At 39.9% G+C, this 19,497-nt stretch overlaps 1 protein-coding gene across 3 annotated transcripts in view; it reads left to right on the forward strand.

The window, feature by feature from the left end:
• Positions 1-12,370, forward strand: part of ENKUR (enkurin, TRPC channel interacting protein) — a 29,356-nt gene extending 16,986 nt beyond the window's left edge. For 2 of the 3 annotated variants that reach the window (XM_017535524.1, XM_017535525.2), the window contains 2 exons: positions 6,337-6,483; positions 11,866-12,370. In XM_017535524.1, the coding sequence (XP_017391013.1) occupies positions 6,337-6,483; positions 11,866-12,039 (321 nt within the window). In that variant the 3' untranslated portion in view covers positions 12,040-12,370. The remainder of the gene's footprint in view (positions 1-6,336; positions 6,484-11,865) is intronic. The other variant, XM_017535526.1, reaches the window with a different exon arrangement.
• The last annotated feature ends 7,127 nt before the right edge of the window (positions 12,371-19,497 follow it).

Genomic DNA, 19,497 nt, shown 5'->3' on the forward strand with positions numbered 1-19,497 from the left:
ACAGTGCCACAATGAACATATGTGTGCATGTGTCTTTATAACAGAACGATTTATAATCCTTTGGATATATACCCAGTAATGGGATTGTGGGTCAAATGGAATTTCTATTTCTAGGTCCTTGAGGAATCACCACACTGTCTTCCACAATGGTTGAACTAATTTACACTCCCACCAACAGTGTAAAAGTGTTCCTATTTCTCCACATCCTCTCCAGCATCCATTGTCTCCCGATTTTTTAATGATCGCCATTCTAACTGGCGTGAGATGGTATCTCAATGTGGTTTTGATTTGCATTTCTCTAATGACTAATGATGATGAGAATTTTTTTCAGATGTTTATTGGCCTCATGTATATCTTCTTTTGAAAAGTGTCTGTTCATATCCTTCATCCACTTTTGAATGGGTTTGTTTTTTTCTTGTAAATCTGTTTTAGTTCTTTGTCAATTCTGGATGTTAGCCCTTTGTCAGATGGGTAGATTGCAAAATTTTTTTCCCATTCTGTTGGTCGCTGGTTCACTCTAATGATTTGTTTCTTTTACTGTGTAGAAGCTGTGGAGTTTAATTAGATCCCATTTGTCAATTTTGGCTTTTGTTGCCAATGCTTTTGGTGTTTTAGTCGTGAAGTCGTTGCCTCTGCCTATGTCCTGAATGGTTTTGCCTAGATTTCCTTCTAGGGTTTTTATGGTGTTAGGTCTTATGTTTAAGTCTTTAATCCATCTGGAGTTAATTTTAGTGTAAGGTGTCAGGAAGGGGCCCAGTTTCTGCTTTCGGCATATGGCTAGCCAGTTTTCCCAACCCCATTTATTAAACAGGGAATCCTTTCCCCATTGCTTGTTTTTGTCAGTTTTGTCAAAGATCAGATGGTTGTAGATGTTTGGCGTTGCCTCTGAGGCCTCTGTTCTGTTTCATTGATCTATATCTCTGTTTTTGTATCAGTACCATGCTGTTTTGATTACTGTAGCATTGTAGTATAGTTTGAAGTCAGGTAGTGTGATGCCTCCAGCTTTGTTCTTTTTGCTTAGAATTGACTTGGCTATATGGGCTCTCATTTGGTTTCATATGAAGTTAAGGTGGTTTTTTCCAATTCTGTGAAGAGCATCATAGGTAGCTTGATGGGGATAGCATTGAATCTGTAAATTACTTTGGGCAATATGGCCATTTTCACAATATTGATTCTTCCTAACCATGAACATGTAATGTTTTCCCATCTGTTTGTGTCCTCTCTGATTTCCTTGAGCAGTGGTTTGTAGTTCTCCTTGAAGAGGTCCTTATATCCTTTGTTAGTTGTATTCCTAGGTATTTTATTCTCTTTGTAGCAATTGTGAATGGCAGTTCGTTCTTGATTTGGCTCTCTTTAAGTATGTTATTGGTGTATAGGAATTTTACATAATTATAAAGCTTAAAAGTGCTTGAAATGCACAAAATATGAATGCAGGCTGGGCACAGTGGCTCACACCTGTAATCCCAGCACTTTGGAGGACAGGGCAGATTGCTTGAGGTCAGGAATTCAAGTGCAGCCTGGCCAACATGGTGACACCCGTCTCTACTAATAATACAAAAATTAGCCAGGCGTGGTGGCATGTGCCTGTAATCCCAGCTACTTGGTGGCTAAGGCATGAGACTCACTTGATCTCGTGAGGCCAGGTTTGCAGTGAGCCAAGGTTGTGTCCCTGCACTCCAGCCTGGGTGACAGAGCGAGATGCTGTGTCAAAAAGAAAAAGTGCAAGTTCTAAAGAATAATAAGTTGCAGCAAGAAGAAATGAAGGAAGAGAGGGAAAAAGAAAGGAAAGGAAAAAGGAAAGGAGAAGAGAGGAGAAATGAAAAGAAAAGAAATTGCAATAGTGATTTGCAGGGGCCTTGAATCGAAGAGTCCAGTGATCTACCATGATAAATCCAATGGCAGCTGAAAACCAAAACGGGAATCTCAGAGCTGTTTTCAGAGGACACTGTCTTCTCAGGAACCTACGAGTTGGCAGGTTAAGCCAATAAAGTTACTTCAGGCTTCTCCAGGTACTTCCTCCTTCTGTGGCCTCTGGAAACTGTTTTATAGTCCTTGTCCCATAGGATGGGGAAAAGTAGAAAACTCACTCTCCTGGCCTTTAAAGCCATTTCGAATCCATTATTTCTCCACGATCATATGTAAAGTAATTGATGGTCATGCTACCACCTGTCACACACTGTGCCTCTCCTTCTGGCTGCTCTCTAAGCTGTCCACTTTAATGCATTTTCTACCTTGAACAGGAAATTTAGAGTACCCATCATGAACACAGAAAAATACCAGATCTACCTATGCTTGTTTACCAAGCCATGAAACGACTGTGACTAATGTCCTTTTGGTGTTACTGACTAAGCAATTGGTGCTTATTAAAGATTTATTCAATTTACTTTTCTCTTATCAGAGTTAAGTTTTAAAGATCTATTATCTGGCCAGGCACAGTGGCTCATGTCTGTAATTCCAGCACTTTGGGAGGCCAATGCAGGCAGATCAAAGATCAGATCAAGACCATCCTGGCTAATATGGTGAAACCCCATCTCCACTAAAAATACAAAAAAAAAAAAAAAAATTAGCCAGGCATGGTGGTGTGTGCCTGTAGTCCCAGCTACTCAGGAGGCTGAGGCAGGAGAACTGCTTGAACCCAGGAGGCAGATGTTGCAGTGAGCCAAGATCATACCACTGCACTCCAGCCTGGGTGACAGGGTGAGACTCCATCTCAAAATTTTAAAAAAGTTGTATTATTGATAGGTGAGATAGTAAATAAATTCTTTTAAAGGAAATGTCATATTTTTATAAAATTAGTAAACTCAAGTTTTAGTTCCAAGTGAATTATATGCCATTCATACCATGAGAAACAATTTCTGGGAACAAACAAGGATAAATGATCACATGAGGTATTTAGCAATAGTAGTAAAGACACCATTTCACATTCTAACTCTGCCACTTAGTTACTGTGATTTCGAATAGTTCATTGCATTTATCACAGGATTGTAGTGAGAATTAAATAATATAAAGTATATTGACCACTTGACACAAAATATGACCCATAGTAAAAGAACAAAGAGTGAATATATTATAATATATGCAGTTTTGTTAACAGTATGCATTAGCCTTTGGTGATTCAGCCCATAGGAATATTTCAGATAACTGAAGCTTTTGCTCATTTGTGAGTTTTTTTTTTAAGAAACTGTGTCATGCCATTCCCTTTCTTTCTTAAAAAAATTAATTAATCACTGTCAGTCCTTGTGAAAAAATAAATTTAATTTTTTAAAAGATAGGAGTCTCACTATGTTGCCCAGGCTGGTCTTGAACTTTTGGGCTCAAGAAATTCTCCTGCCTAGGTGTCTCAAAGTACTGGGGTTACAGGCATGAGCCCCTGTGCCCAGTCATTCTCTTTCTTAAACAGAGTATGCCAAATATGATTTAATCTTTTTGTGATCCTGCAGAATCATCACGATGAGCCTCCGTTATTGTACTAAGCTATAATGAGGTGTTTCCTGAAGTGGGTTGGCCTGTCTTACTGCACCAACTGCCCAGAATACTGGGCTCCCAGAGTTTATTTGTATTGTCCTCTGCAGCTTCTAGAACACATTTATATCTAGGATTTCTATCCCTTGTTCAGTCAGGATGGGTTAAGTTACGCTGTGATGACAACCCCCAAATTTCAGTAACTTAAAGCAGCATAGTGTTATTGTTTGCTTTTGCCACATGCCCTTTGAGGGTTGTTAGAGGCTCTGTTTCTTGTTTTCATTCTTCAGGACCCAGAAAAAGGTAAACATTGCTTGTCACTAGACCAGACAGGAAAAGACACAGCAAGTCATCCACTAGTTCTTCAGGCTTCTATCCAGAAGTGACCGAGGTCACCTCCACTGACATTGAGCAAGTCAGGCCATATGGCTACATCTTACTTTATGAGGAAAACACGGGGAAGAGTTTCCTACCAAGTGTCCAGAAGGAGAACAGAATATTTGTCAATATTTTAATGACTAGCATACCTCCTCCCAACTGCTGCTTTTTCAGTTTTCCCCCAACCTCCTTGTTTATCTAAAATAGCCCTTACTATTTTCTTTGCCCTCACTATCCTTTTTTTTTTAAGTTCAGAACACATACATATTATTTCATGTTCTATTTTTGTTGAGTCTCTGTCACCAGAATGAAAATTCCATGAAGACAGAAACTTTGCCTTATTGACTAGTATACCTAGCACCAAGTGCCTTCTCAAATACTTTTTGAAGAAGGAATACATAGTAGTTCGGTTTCTCTGCACAGTGGAATGAAACGCATTTACTAAACTGGAAAAAACACAGCTGACACTGTCAGTCCTTGTGAAAGGGAACAGTTCCCTGATTCCCCTCGCAGGGCGTGCGATAGGGGCGTGGCTCACTTATTCGGTGCTCCGCGGCTCACACCTCTAGGGGGCGCAAGCAGGCGGGCAGGCTGTGGGGCTGCGGCTCCACAGCGTTGTCTATGTGTGAGTGTTCACAGCTCCTGAAGCCCCAGGGGCGCCTGTTTCAGGGTGCTCTTTTAGTTTAGCTGTCCACAGGCGGCTTGCGCTAGCTCAATTAGACCCCCGCTTTATCACAAGGACAGAGGGCTTCCAGAGGGCTTTCTGTATCCCAGGATTCTTGCCTTGGTATACTGAAAGAACCACATGCGGGCTTGGAGAACGAGTGCCAGGGTTTTGTTTTGGTTTGGTTTTTGTTTTTGTTTGTTTGTTTGTTTTTGAGACGGAATTTCGTTCTTGTTGACCTGGCTGGAGCACAAGGGCGCGATCTCGGCTCACCGCAACTGCTGCTTCCCGGGTTCGAGCGATGCTCCTGCCTCAGCCTCCGAGCGCAAGGTTTTATTGAGTGGAAGTAGCTCTCAGTAGATGGGGGAGCCAGAAGGAGATGGTTTTTCCCTGGAGCCCAGCGGCTCAGTGGCCTTAGCCCGGCCAAACTCCACGTTGTTCCACAGGTCAATGGCCCGTAGGCCTGCCGGTGCCCATCGGTGTGCTACTGTCAGTGGCCTCCGCTTGTGTGTTCTTCCACCGATGTGTTCCTCTCGACGCCCAGTCACTTGCGTGCCTGCCTGCTAGGGCCTCGGGGGATTTTATAGGCACAGGATGGGGGCGTGGCAAGCCAGGGTGGTCTTGGGATATGCAACATTTTAGGCGGGAAAACAGAAATGCCTGTCCTCATCTCGGTCCATGGGCACAGACTGGGGATGGAGCCCTCACCAGGGACCCCACTCATCTCTACCCAGCGCTTCCCTGCCTGCCTTCCACAGCACTTGAAGCAGCCCGGGAACTACACCTGCCTTTTTTTTGGAAAAAAGAACCTCAGAGTCCCAAGTCAATTTCCTCTTAAAGCTGATATCCTTGGTATCTTTTAAGCATTCCTTTTTATAATGTTTTGGAAAAGTTTGTCTTTAAAAAGACCACAAAAAATAGACTTCAAAATATTCAACATATTTCAGGTAAAAACTGAAGAACATGGAAGGTAGAAAAGCCAACTCTTAGGAGTAAAGTGTCAGCTAAGAACAGGTGTGGGAAACATTCAGAAAAGGAAAAACGAGCAATAACAACTCCTATTTATTTATTTAGAGATGGAGTCTCACTGTGACACCCAGGCTAGAGTGCGGTGGCTCCATCATGGCTCACTGTAACCTCTGTCTCCCGGATTCAGGAAATTTTTGTGCCTCAGCCTCCTGAATAGCTGGGACTATAGACATGCACCACCACACCTGGCTAATTTTTGTATTTTTAGTAAAGACGGGGTTTCACCATGTTGACCAGGCTGGTTTGAACTCCTGACCTCAAGAGATCCGCCCCAGTAAACCTCCCAAAGTGCTGAGATTACAGGTGTGAGCCACCATGCCCAGCCAATGACAACTCCATTTTAAAAGGCAGGAATCTACTAGCTCTCAACAGTGGGGGAAAAATCACTGAATTTTGTCAATTTACAGGGTTCTGAGCAAAGGCTTTACATCTGTACCATTTCTTTTTCTCCCATCATTGGTTGATACATACACATACATAACATCGCATGCAGAATACGGATTACTTGGCCAGGCACAGTGGCTCACGCCTGTAATCCCAGCACTTTAGGAGGCTGAGGTGGGTGGATCATGAGGTCAAGAGATGGAGACCATCCTTGCCAACATGGTGAAACCCCATCTCTACTAAAAATACAAAAATTAGCTGGTCACAGTGGTGGACATCTGTAATTCCAGCTGCTCTGGAGGCTAAGGCAGGAGAATGGCTTGAACCGGGAAGGTGGAGACTGGGGTAGGCTGAGATAGCACCACTGCGCTCCAGCCAGGGTGATATGTTGATTACTTTTTTCTGCAAAATCTTTTTAGGATTATGGTGTCACACCTGAATACATATGTAAGCGAAACGAGGAAATAAAGAAAGCCCAAGAAGAATATGATCATTATATCCAGGAAAACCTTAAGAAAGCAGCTATGAAAAGGGTCTCTGATGAAGAAAGAGAGGCGATTCTGCAGGTGTGTGTTCTGCAATTTACATTCCTCTGTAACTCTTTGTAATATCTCTGAAAGAAAGGTGTACCATCACCTTGATGATTAAAGCCAGCACTTTTTGAAATCAGAACAATATCTTTTGGGTACAGTGAAACACTACATGCAGCACAGCTGACTCTTCGGAGAGAGCAAAAAGTTGTAATATTGGGATTCATCTAATAATATTTTATTTCCAATTTGATGAACTGTTTTTTTTTTCCTGAGCTAGGGTTTTAAGAAAGCCTACCTTCCTCTACAATGAACTCGCATGAATAAGACAAATAAAGCCTTTTCATTTCTATGCCTCTGAGTTTGTAAAAAAAAATGATATTCATAAATTAGATATTTTTCACTAGATGGAGCTCTAGAATAATTGAAACTGTCCTTAAACCAACTTTTTTTTTCTTTCCTATAAGCCAAATGTCCAAAATTTTAAATAAACAGGTGTTAGGTTCCACATATGTTTTTCTTGTTTTGAATTAAATAGACTTAAAGATATATTTATATTGGATTTTTTAATGCAGGACTTTTATCTGAAGCATTTAAAATATTAAGTGGTGTGAGCAGGCTTTCTGCTTTATTATTGGCACCTCTTTGTACTTTTTATAGTCATACTGTCTCTTAAAGAAATAATACTTAATTCTTTGTTTTTTTTTTAATTTTGAAAGCATCCTACAAAATGATTTCTAGTGTCTTATTAATCTCTGTTGAAAAATGGATTCATATGCTATCACAAATTTTTAACATGTTATCAAAGTCATACTCATCATAAATATTTCTTAAATGCCAAACCCTGAGGATATTTTAAAAGGCATAAGATTCTTTAAAATGTCTGCTATGGAGAATTGTGCAATTTAATTGGTGAGAGGTACTGTGGATGTGTGTACATGTGTAGATGTGAATGTGTGTATGTGTGCCGCTCCTAAGTTTCTTAAGGGTCCAAGGCACTAGTCACCCTGGAGGATTATAGATCTTTAGCTGGGCCTGAAAATGTACAGTGACAGCACATCCCAGACAGTAGGAGTGGCTGAAAGGCCAGGATGGTATCTCTTTGCTGACAGCAGCATCCCCAGTGCCTAGCACAGTGCCCAGTGAAAACGCAGATGTTCAGAAATGGTCTGCTGCAAAAGAGAAGGCAGACAGGCAGGAAGGAAGGCTGGCAGACATGGAAGTGAGAATTGGCATGTCATTTTCAGGGGGAGTTCTGGTCTGTGGCCCATTCTATCTCTCTCATTTGGATTTTCCCATTTTCAGAAAGTACATGCCTTTGTGAAAGCCAGGTTTTCACACCTAAATGATGCTGAAAAATAGGAATATAATATAGAAATGAGAAGTCACAGGTCCTTCCCTTCTGTGTCTTTTTGGCTGTAGGGGATAAGCAGTCCTCAGCTTCCTATTATGGTCACTACAGAGCTACTCTTTGATGTAACAATAGCAAATCCTCCACTGGACGCCTTATGAGCCAGGGAGCGGAGCTGCCATAGTAACAAAGCCACTGGCTGGCCTCCTAATGAGCCCTGAGCCATGCTTCCTTCCCTGGGCAAAAGCCGCATGTAGTTCTATGACAATCTGGTTGTATATCCCTCAGTAAGCCACATTCTGCTCATTCTTCATAAAATAACAGTCTCATTATACCTGGACAGAATCGTCTGGTCTAATGATTACAAACTTCTCATTTTTAAAATGAGGACTATATATATATGGAATGAATAATAATAACATATATTTATATGCTGTCACTCTACATTTTCAGGCCAGCTAGAGAACTATAATCCTCCAGTAGTGACTAGTGCCTTGGAACCTTGCGAAACTTAGGAGCTGCACACATACACACATTCATATCTATACATGTGCATAGATCCATAGTACCTCTCACCAATTAAATTGCACAATTCTCTATACATATTTTATATATATATAAATTATATATAACATATATAAAAATAATTTTTATTTGTAATATATATATATATATATATATATATATATATATGTTCTTTTTCTCTTTTTTTGAGATGGAGTCTTGGTCTGTCGCCCAGGCTGGAGTGCAGAGGCACGATCTTGGGTCACTGCAACCTCCACCTCCCAGGTTCAAGTGATTCTCATGCCTCAGCCTCCCAAGTGGCTGGAATTACAGGTGCACACCACCACGCCCACCTAATTTTTTTGTATTTTTTAGTAAAGATGGGGTTTTGCCGTGTTGCCCAGGTTGGACTTGAACTCCTGGTCTCAGGTGATCCGCCCACCTCAGCATCCCAAAGTGCTGGTATTACAAGTGTGAGCCACTGTGCCCAGCCTGTAATACAAATATATTAAGTGGGCCCCTTTATTGATTCATTTATTTATGAACATCTACTGTGTTCCAGCCAGAGGGATACGGTAGAGAGCAAAATAAACACAGTCCTCAGTGTCAGTGAACTTAGAGTTGGCTTTCATTTGCCCTTGGTCACAAAACTATCAAGTGCATCAGTAGGGACTAACTCATTTACCAAATGCTGGGCTGGTATTTCCCCCACTACAGAACACGTACATGCGGAGGAGGTAACAAAGGGAGGCTGCATCAGTCAGGGCTCTAGCAGGAAAGGCACACTCAGCTGGGACTTGGAAGATAATTTATGTTTGTTTATTTTATGTATTTATTTGACACAGTCTTGCTCTGTTGCCTAGGCTGGAGTGCAGTGGCATGATCACGGCTCACTGCTAGCTGGAACACCACCATGCCTGGCTGATTTTTTAAAATCTTTTATTTTTTTATTTCAATTTTTTATTTTTAGAGAGGGAGTTTCACTATGTTGCCCAGGCTGGTCTCGAATTCCTGGCCTCAAGCGATCCTCCTCCCTCAGCCTCCCAAAGTGCTGGGATTACAGGCATGAGCGGTGGCCACTGAAGAGGATTTATGAAGGAACTATTGACAGAAGTGCAGTAGGATTAAGGGAATAAACAAGGAACACTGAGGCACCCCAGGAATAAGGACAATGGGAATTCACCGCCACCTAGGCTTGAAGGGTGGCAGGCAGAAGCAGCAGTGTTCTCAGAATCCACTGAGAGCTGGAGCTGGGCTGAGGGTCACAGTCACAGATGAATGCAGTGAGAACCAGTGTCCAGACAGTGTCCTAGGAGAGAAGGAGAAATGCCCCAGCCTCACGCTTCTCCCTCCAGGGCCTTCTGTGGCTGAACTCAGGACAGAGGGTGAGAGAGCTGGGAGCACCCCACAAGGTGGAGAATGTTTGGGGGTGGGCAAGCGTACAAAAGGAGCATGGAACTGAGGTACTTATTATAAAATCACTTCTCCCTATCTGATTTTTTTCCAAAATGAACAGTACTATTTCAGCATTAAAATAGAAGAGAAGAAAGTTAAGAAATAAAAATAAGGGAAAATCGCAATTGCTGCAACACATGAAATATCTTTTTAGATGAAATAACAACAACAAAAAAAAACCTCTTAAAGACAGCAAGTAGCCTATTTCAATATAATATGAACTATCAGCTACATTTAGTTTCCGTCCCTAACTGTTGACTTTGATCCAAACATTATTGTACACACTGGAAGATAAAAGCAAACTATCCTTTAAAAGAAAATACAGAGAAAAACTGTAGCTGCTGTGACTGCAAGTAATATGGAAATATCACCCAACTAGCTATGAAAAACCTTTGATATCCGCAAGTATATAAATACATAGACTTCCTCTCTGCAGTGGACACCCCTGTGGAGCACTGTGGGAACCCATTTCACATTTCATAATGAAAGACTGTGGAGAAATAGAATTCTTTTGAGGGCTTCTTTTTGGAATACATTGCATACACCATCAAGAACTGTGTAGCCTCCTCTTCTTAAAAGTTAACCTGGATACTTTTTCTTCTATCCTTCCCCTTTCCCATATTCTTAGCTTATTCAAGAAGGCCTCATAATTTGTTGCCCTTTTCCCCAACCAACCTATTCCATAGAGTGTGCCCAACCTGTCATCATCTTTTATCTAAGCAAGAAAAAAAATCATTGAAATATTATTGTCCCCGAAAGTTTCTACAAGATTAAATTTGTACCACAAGAGCTTACAATGAAGGCATTATTATATGAGACACTTCTGATCCTCTTTTACAACTAAATGTATGATGGCCATGGTTTCCAAAGACCATGTTTTCAAGAAGGTACTTTAAGTTTTGGGGTTTTTGGTTTTGGTTTTGTTTTCAGCCTCCCAAAGTGCTGAGAGTACAGGTGCAAGGCAACACTTTCGGCCTAGTGAAATCTTTCAGAAGACTATTTATTTATTTGTTTATTTTTGAGATGAAGTCTCACTCTGTTGCTCAGGCTAGAGTGCAGTGGTGCAGTCATGGCTCACTGTAGCCTCAACCTCCTGAGCTCAGGTGATCTTCACACTTCAGCCTCTAAGGTAGCTGGGACTACAGGTGCATGCTACCACACCTGGCTAATTTTTTTAATTTTTTGTAGAGACAGGGTTTTGCCATGTTGCCCACGCTGGTCTCAAACTCCTGGGCTCAAGCAATTCACCTGTCACGGCAGTATCTTAAATTGCACTTTCTGTTTTGCTTTTGTGTAAATAAAATAATCTATGTACCCATAATGAATAATAAAAAAAGCTGACTTATAAAATTTTATTGAATTAATTTAATTAGTAGTTTAAGACCATTTTGACTGTGGAGCCCATAGGGCACTGTGAAAAAAGATGACAATTATGCAGAAACAGAAATAACCTTTATTGTTCCTAAGAGATCCCTAATTTTGAATTTGTTGATTTCTGAGAATATAAAATGTTAGCTACATTATTGAATTAGTATGTGTGTTACATTTAATGACCTTTCAATCATTTATATAATACATTAATGGGAAATATGGATCCCTTGACTATATGGAGAGCAATTGGTTCTTTCTAAGATATTGAAAAGACACTGGCCATGCACATCAGAATTTGGTCTTTTGATGTGATTTCTCTGTTGAAGAATGAGGATAAAAAAGAAAATTTTACAAAACGATTTGCTGTTCAAAAATGTTTTTGATTCAGGGATATCATTTTAAGTTGTTTTTTTACCCACGCATTTGCTATGAGCTTAGCTCCACGCTCCTCATAACTCTGCATGTACATTTTTGACGGTAAAAACAAGTACAGTAACAACAAAAACAGGGCAAACAAATACTCCCAGTGGGAACTGAACACACAGTCAAGGATGGGATTTGGCCTCTGTACAGTATTTTTGGTTACTGTGGCCAAGTACTTGATAAATACGTTTCATTTTAGAAGTTACTGTCAGTTTCCTTTACCTATTGACATTGTTCATTACGGATTAACTTTTCCAATTTCCTCTACTTTTGCAGTTTGCTTTGGCATTTACAAGTTTCTCTACCATTTGCAGGGGCTGAAAAAGAACTGGGAAGAGGTGCATAAAGAATTCCAGTCCCTCTCAGTCTTTATAGATTCCATACCAAAGAAGATCCGCAAGCAGAGTCTGGAAGAAGAAATGAAGCAACTGGAACACTACATTGGTGTAATTGAAAAACACAAAATTATTTATATTGCCAATAAGTAAGAATGGATCTTTAAAGTATAGAGATTTCAATGTAGGGAAAAAACATGGAAAATATAAAAATAAAACTATAAGTTTTTCATAAAGGAAAATACTACAAAGATAATAAACATAGTCTTAATCAGAATGCTTAGGCAATGTGCAAAGAATAATTGAGTTATTCACTTACACAAGAAGAAATTTTGTTTTTACTAGTGTTTTCCACATACAAACTATTCAAGTTGGAGACTATGTGTTCCAGTTCCATAATGTAATTCATTGTTATTATGTACTTGTTTCACATACACATTAATTTCTAGATCCTGAAAATAAAGTCGGCACTCAGAACTTCAAATTGTTTTTTTTCTGTGGTGCCTGATCCAAACAGCACAACTTTGAAAAGTGTTAAGTATGTTGAACTGGAAAGAGTAACATGTGCATTCTTACTACTATAAAGTGTCTCCAACCCATTGTTTCTGAGCTCCACAAATGCAAAAGATGTATTTTCTGGTGGCCCATGACATTTGTAGTTATTCCCAATGATAAATATTTTCAGTATTCATAACACTGTATATGATGAAAGGCTTCTATTTGTAGGAAGAAAATTAAGAAGACAACTTACAAAATCAAGAGGACGACTTGTAAAAGGCATTACTGAGGCTGGTGATGGAGAACAGCCTCCTTTCTGCCATACCAACTTTGATACTCCTGTTTTATTCCACCGCTCACTATGCAAATCTTATTTAGATATGTATTTTTTGGGTCCTTTCTACTTATCTATTTTGTGAATTCTAATTCTAATCACTTGTAAGATTACATTTTTTTTTTTGAGATGGAGTCTCATGCTGTCACCCAGACTGGAGTCCAAGTGGCACGATCTCAGCTCACTGCAACCTCCGCCACCCAGGTTCAAGCGATTCTCCTGCCTCAGCCTCCTGAGTAGCTGGGACTACAGGCATGCACCACCACACCTGGCTAATTTTTGTATTTTTTAATGGAAACAAGGTTTCACCATATTGGACAGGCTGGTCTACGAACTCCTGAGCTCAGGTGATCTGCCTGCCTCAGCCTCCCAAAATGCTGGGATTACAAGCTTGAGCCACCACACCCAACCAAGATTACATAATCTATTAAGCAATTAGTTTATGTTAGTAGAGCTGTTTTCATCCCAACTAAGAAAAATAGCTCTAAATATCTAAGAGGAAAAGGTTTTATCAGTTTTAAATTAGAAAAATTTGGTAAAATATATGCAACCACAAAATAGCAGATAAATAACAATTTCTACTGCTTACATTGGTTTTGATCCTCTGGACAACATAATAAACAAAATATGAGGGTCTTTCAAGCTTCTTTTCACACAGAATTTGGGAGCCTTATAAAAAAGCTTATTTTGGTTAAAGAAAAATAGTTTATATACAATTATTTTTTGAAAATTCACTTGAAACTTGTCTGTATGAGTCTCTTTTTTTTATTCCTTTATTAACTTAGGGCAGATATAAAATAAAGGATAATGTGTGATAAATTCTTACTTATCAAGAATGGTTGGTTGCTATTTAGGGTAGGCTAACAGCTATGACAATACACTCCAAAATGTATAATTACATAAACAGAAATTCAGTTTTTGCTGACATAACTGTATTTTGCTATGAGCAGGTCAGGAGCAACCCTTTTCTACAGTCACTCAGGGACCCAGACTTACAGAGTGGGTAGCATGCATCTGATCCAGAGTTAGGGAGAGCCACGTACAGGCCAGGCCTAGAAATGGTACATATCATTCCCACTTGCATCACTAAGTAAGCAACTTAAGTTGCTTTAACAAACTAACTCCAAATCTTGGTTGCCTGATACAGATACATTTTTCATTTACATTACTGTGCAATGTGACAAAGGGTGGAGGTACAACTCTCTTCCATGCAGTAACTCAGGGACCCAGTCTCTTTTTGTCCGGTGGCTCTGTTGTTCCAGACAGCTTTTCTCTGACAGTTCAGGATGAGATGTTTAGGTCAGCATTTTATTTGTAAGATGATTGCTATGCATACGCATTTTTAAATAATTCAAAATCAATAGCAATGCACAAATATTCTAATGACTTCAGCCTCATGGATATTATGCTTTGAAGTCATCAGTGGGAATTGCCTTAAATGTTAAAAAGAAAACTTTGTGGTTTTAACAGATAATTCTTCTTTTGCTTTCTGTAAATGTCTACTGAAGAATTTAGACCTTTCTACATGGCCCTCAGTGTTGTCCTAGATGGACTTCATTGCCTTTCTTTCACACAGCCTTCAGAGGGAAACATTCCCATCCACTGATCCTACCATGGAATCCCAACCTTGGATATAGCCAGTGCAACCTCCCCTAATCCATATACATACGTAACCTGGGTCATCCTATCAGCCAGAAGAGGGACAAACACCTGACTTGGACAGCCGCCAGTGACTGATCAGATTCTCTCTCTTGAGAGCATGAATTAAGAGACATGCAGACTGCAGTCACTTGGGAGTGGACACCTGAAACTAAAAGGTCAAACTTCATTACGTGGCTAGTTTGACTTGTTTTCTCTTTCCGTTCAAAAGAAGAATGGGCAGAATAAAGATTTGATGTGGCCTGGCCCCTTGCCTATGATCTTTTTAGCTTCATTTCTTGAAACACTGTTTCTTCCCTACCTACTGTAACTGACATTCCCATAGTACTGAGTACTAGAGACCTCTCAGATCTGCACACATGGTCCCTCCACCCAGAAAACTGCCCTTGTCTTTCTCTCATCCTGTATAGCTACCTGACAAATCCCAGTCTTCATCAGCTCACATCACATTTCCATGGCAATCCTCTTGATTCCTCAGATTCTGGCCTTCCTTTATAGCACTGGTCATATTGTATTGTACATATCTGGTTATTTGCCTGTTTTCCATGAAGTTGCAAGCTCATGAGGAGAAGGTACTGTGTATTTTTTTATCTGCATTCCCTAGAATCTGCAAAATGGTATAGAGAAGGTACTAAAAATAATCCTTAATCAATACAATAATGAACTGTACCCAAACGTATTTTAATGATCTTTTGACATTATTATCGTGACATAAATCAGACTTGGAGTATAGAGAATTTGGCTGCTAACCAAACCAGTTGATTCCATACCAATCAGTTAATACAAAATCAACATAGGAGGAGGCAGTTTCACATGGTGCTTAAGAGCTCAGGTACTGTAGTCACGCAGCCTCAGGTTCGCATTCCAGTTCAGCTGCTTACTAACTGTGCTACATACAACCTTTCTAAGCCATGTTTTCGTTTCCTTTAAATGGGGTTGCTAACCCATTCATGATCTATAGAGTTATGATGAGAATGAATGGCACAATATGTGCATAACAGCATAACCCCTGGTATGTAGAAAGACAATGAACTTAATACTATGTCTTGTTATTAAGAATTCTCTTTCAATTCCATAGTCCTTTTGTCCAGTTGGTGCTAGACCCGTTAGCATACTTCCAATAGACATTCCCAGAAATAAAATCTGGTTGCAGGAAAGAACTTGATTGAACTGCTTAGAAGTTCTAGCCTGAGAATAGCCTAGCCTGGTTAATCTCTTCAGTGGCACACACAGATGATAACTATATTTGGTAACTTTTATCTCTAGTAACTGGCAAAAATTTGGCAATACTTCCTAAGTTACTCAACACAGGCATTCCAAAAAGGAAGATAAGCTTAAATCAGTAATGATAGAGAGACACTGAGGAGAAAGGTCTGCAAGGTTGTGTCCAACAAAGCCTCATGGGTGATATTTATTAGTGAATTAATGTGGCCCAGGACTTGACCTGAGGACCCATGCTTCACCATTCTCAGCAACTCAGAGTCAGATGCACATGAATTAAAGTCTATGTGAGCCTGAGTTATTGCCTGGACATCGATTTTTAAATTAAGAAATACGTCTCAGCTAAATAAATCCCCATAATCAGTGCATTCTGTCCCAGTTGTCAGGCCATGTGGGAAAATAAATCATAATCAAAAGGTACTTTGGGTCAGGTGCAGTGGCTCATGCCTGTAATCCCAGACTTTAGGAGGCTGAGGTGGGTGGATCACTTGAGGTCAGGAGTTCAAGACTAGCCTGGCAACATGGTGAAACCCTGTCCCTACTAAAAATGCAGAACTTAGCTGGACATGGTGGTGCACACCTATAGTCCCAGCTACTCAGGAGGCTGAGGCAGGAGAATCACTTGAACTTGGGAGGCGAAGTTTGCAGCAAGCCAAGACGGTGCCACTGCACTCCAGCCTGAGCGACAAAGCCAGACTTCATCACAAACAAACAAACAAACAAAAAACACCCAACAGGTACTCTGGCTAAAACAGAGTCACAAGAAAAAATAAATTTAGATTGTTTCATAAAAAGCCTGTCAGCTGACATAGCTCACTCATTGTCATCCAACCCATATTGACTCTCTGCTATGTGCCAAGAACTGTTCTGGCTGCTGGTCGTGTAATGATGAACAAAATAGCTATGTTGGGAAGACAGAAATAATCACACAAATATAATGCATTTATAATTAGATATTGAAATTGGTGTTTTGAAAGAAAAAAAATACGATGTTCTGCAAGGGAATCCTAAATCAGATTTTGTAGAATCTGACATTTTAAATGAGACTGAGGAATTAGTGGAAGTTGGGAAAAGTTGAGAAGAAAAGGGTTGCAGAGGGGAAAGAATTCCAAGCAGAGGGAGCAGAATGTGTGAAGGATCTGGGGCAGGAAACCCTTGACGGATAGGCAAGGCTGCCATGGGACTGGAGTGATCTAGGAAAGGGGAGAAGATGAGGAGGAAAGCAGGCACCATCGACGTGTTTTAAGCAGAGAAGTGGCACGAGGCAATCAGTATTTGTAAATTATCATTTGCTACATGGAGTGGAGTAGATCAGATGGCGCACGGGGAGACTCATTGGTAGACTAGTTGGTAAAACAGATAGTGGCACAGACCAAGGCTGTAGTAGTGCCGATTAAAGAGTAGCTGTAGGCTTCAAGAAATATTTAGGAGGTAAAAATATGACTTGGTGAAGTATTGAAAGAAGGAAGAGGGAGGTTTCAAGGTTCACCACCAAATTCTGATTTGAGCAACCAGGCAGCAGGGCAGCAGCATTGGGGCGGGCGGGGGGCGGTGGGTGCCATTTTCTGAACTGGGGAAACCTAGGGAAGGAGAAGTTTAAGGGAAGATAATGGTGAAGAGATCAAGAATACGACTTTAAACATATTAGGCTTATGACAATTGTGGAAATTTAGATCAAGAGTGGAAAGATAGATTGAGTGAGAAATTCAGATCAAAAGAGATGTAGGGTAGAGCTGTATGTTTGGGGATTCATCCGCCTGAATGAGATCACCTCGGGACAAAGTGAGAAGGCAACGAATGAGTTCTCAGCAACTGTACCATTTAGAGGTCAGGTGGGAGAGAAGGAGTTAGTAGGTGAAAGACCAAAACAATAAAAGTTCAGTGTCCAGAAAGGTCAAAAGAAAACCAAAAGGCCAAGAAAATTCAAGAAAGGAGCACCTTTTCCCTAAAGTAGATCCTTAACGATTCAAATGACACCTTCAACACCCTGGCCCAGGCTTTCTCCTGGCTCTGAGCTGGACACAGGTCAACAACTACGCTGGCACCCTGGCCTCTGTTTCATTATGTGTAGTCCAAACTCTTCCACTGAATCCTTTTCTCTCTCTAGATATGTTAATGTCATGAATACCAGCCACAACATTAGCATGGGACCCACCATGCCTATTAACACAGTCCACAGTAAGACAGTTCGAACGCCAGATTGAAGGAAACTTTTCAACAGGTCAAGGAAATTTTTCAGCAGTTAAGGAGACCAATAAGATCATAAGTAACTCTCAAGAGAACAATCTAATTTTGCTACTTTCCATGTTCTTTAGTAAACCTCAGGTGATTTACTCGTAAACACTAGTTACTCTAAGTAGGAGACAAACATAGATCGGGGGAAAAAAAAAGAGCAAGATAATTTTTCTGGAGGGTTAGGTTTTTTTTGCTGCTGAAATGTGCTGTGGTTTAAAAAAAATCAGCAGGTCTGACTGGCAGCCAGTTATGTAACTTTCAGAAAATCACTTAATGAGCCTCAGCCTTATTTTTCTTATCTGTAATACAAAGAAACTGAACCAGATTTTATCCAACTCTCCTTCTAGTCCTAATGGTCTGTAACTATAAAACTCTATGACTATTTCAACTTAGTGCAAACAAGAGTTTGGTCTCCAAACTGATCAGAATGCAGGAAAGCTCCAGCGGATATAGAACCAATGATTTGCACCAACACGTATCAACCCAAGAACATCAGCTGACATACTAGAAAGAAGGTTAAGCAAAAACTACCACTAATTTTTCAGTCTTTTCAGATGAAAACTTTCTTAATAACTGTCATTTGAGGTTTTCAACCACAGAATGTTCCTCTTCTAAAAACTTTAAATGCATGGTCTCTCTAGGAAGCCAGTGCTATTTTAAAAAAAGAGAAGAAGGAGAAGAAAAGAAGACAGAGAAAGAAAGAGAAAAGAGAGAGAGAAAGGGATGGAGGGAGGGAGGACAGGAAAGAGAGGAGAGAGGGAAAGGGATGGGAGAAGAAGAGTAAAAAAGGAATGACGTGTCCTTTTATCTAGAATGAGAGTTTCCCATGATAGAAGAACATTCTATGCTCTTAGGACAATGTCTGAGGCCACCACCACCAACAGAAAGAAAAGCTATGCGTTCATAATAAAAAATTGTTGAGTGAAGTTAAAGGTGGTAGCATTTTTTTCTTTCTACATAATAGGCTTGATGAAAAAGAACTGAAGTTAGCAACAGAGTACGTGCATGCCAATTACAGCTGCAAACTGAAAGATAGTGTTCCACAGGGTTGGTGTAAAAAGGCCATGCACATACTAATTTTTACAATTGCACGTGCAGATATGGCCTTTAGATGCAGATTTTTATCCTAAAGGAGGTGCCTATATAGGAAATAAAAATAGAAGGGTAGTATATTTTTTGTTAAAACTGCTTTACTTTAGACACCCAAGTCAATGATGTCTGTGAAACAAGAACATAAACTTATCTAAATGATGTTGCTGATGTGAAAAACATCTGTGGAATTCTTTTGGAATAAAAAATATCCATCCTGTTCCTGAACTTCTGCTACCAAGTTCTCCTTTCACAACACAGCTAATGTTATCAATTTTTAATGTAACTTTTCTGCAAATATTGTATAAAAACAAATGCATATATATACACATGTACATATATAATTACAAACACATATATATATATTTCTCTCACTTTAAAAAATTTAAATGAGAATGTGCAATAACATTTGCCTTTTTCATTTAGTAATGCTGTGAAGCTCATTTTTTAATTAATACATATTCTTCATTCTTTTTTGTAGATGCATGGTGCTGACTTGTGCAGGTATATGTAATATATTTCACTAGTGCCTTATTGATGGACATTTAAGTTGCTTTCATATTTCCTATTAAAAG

The sequence above is a fragment of the Cebus imitator genome, unplaced genomic scaffold, assembly GCF_001604975.1.
Source record: "Cebus imitator isolate Cc_AM_T3 unplaced genomic scaffold, Cebus_imitator-1.0 Scaffold92, whole genome shotgun sequence".
NCBI classification, from domain to species: Eukaryota; Metazoa; Chordata; class Mammalia; order Primates; family Cebidae; genus Cebus; species Cebus imitator.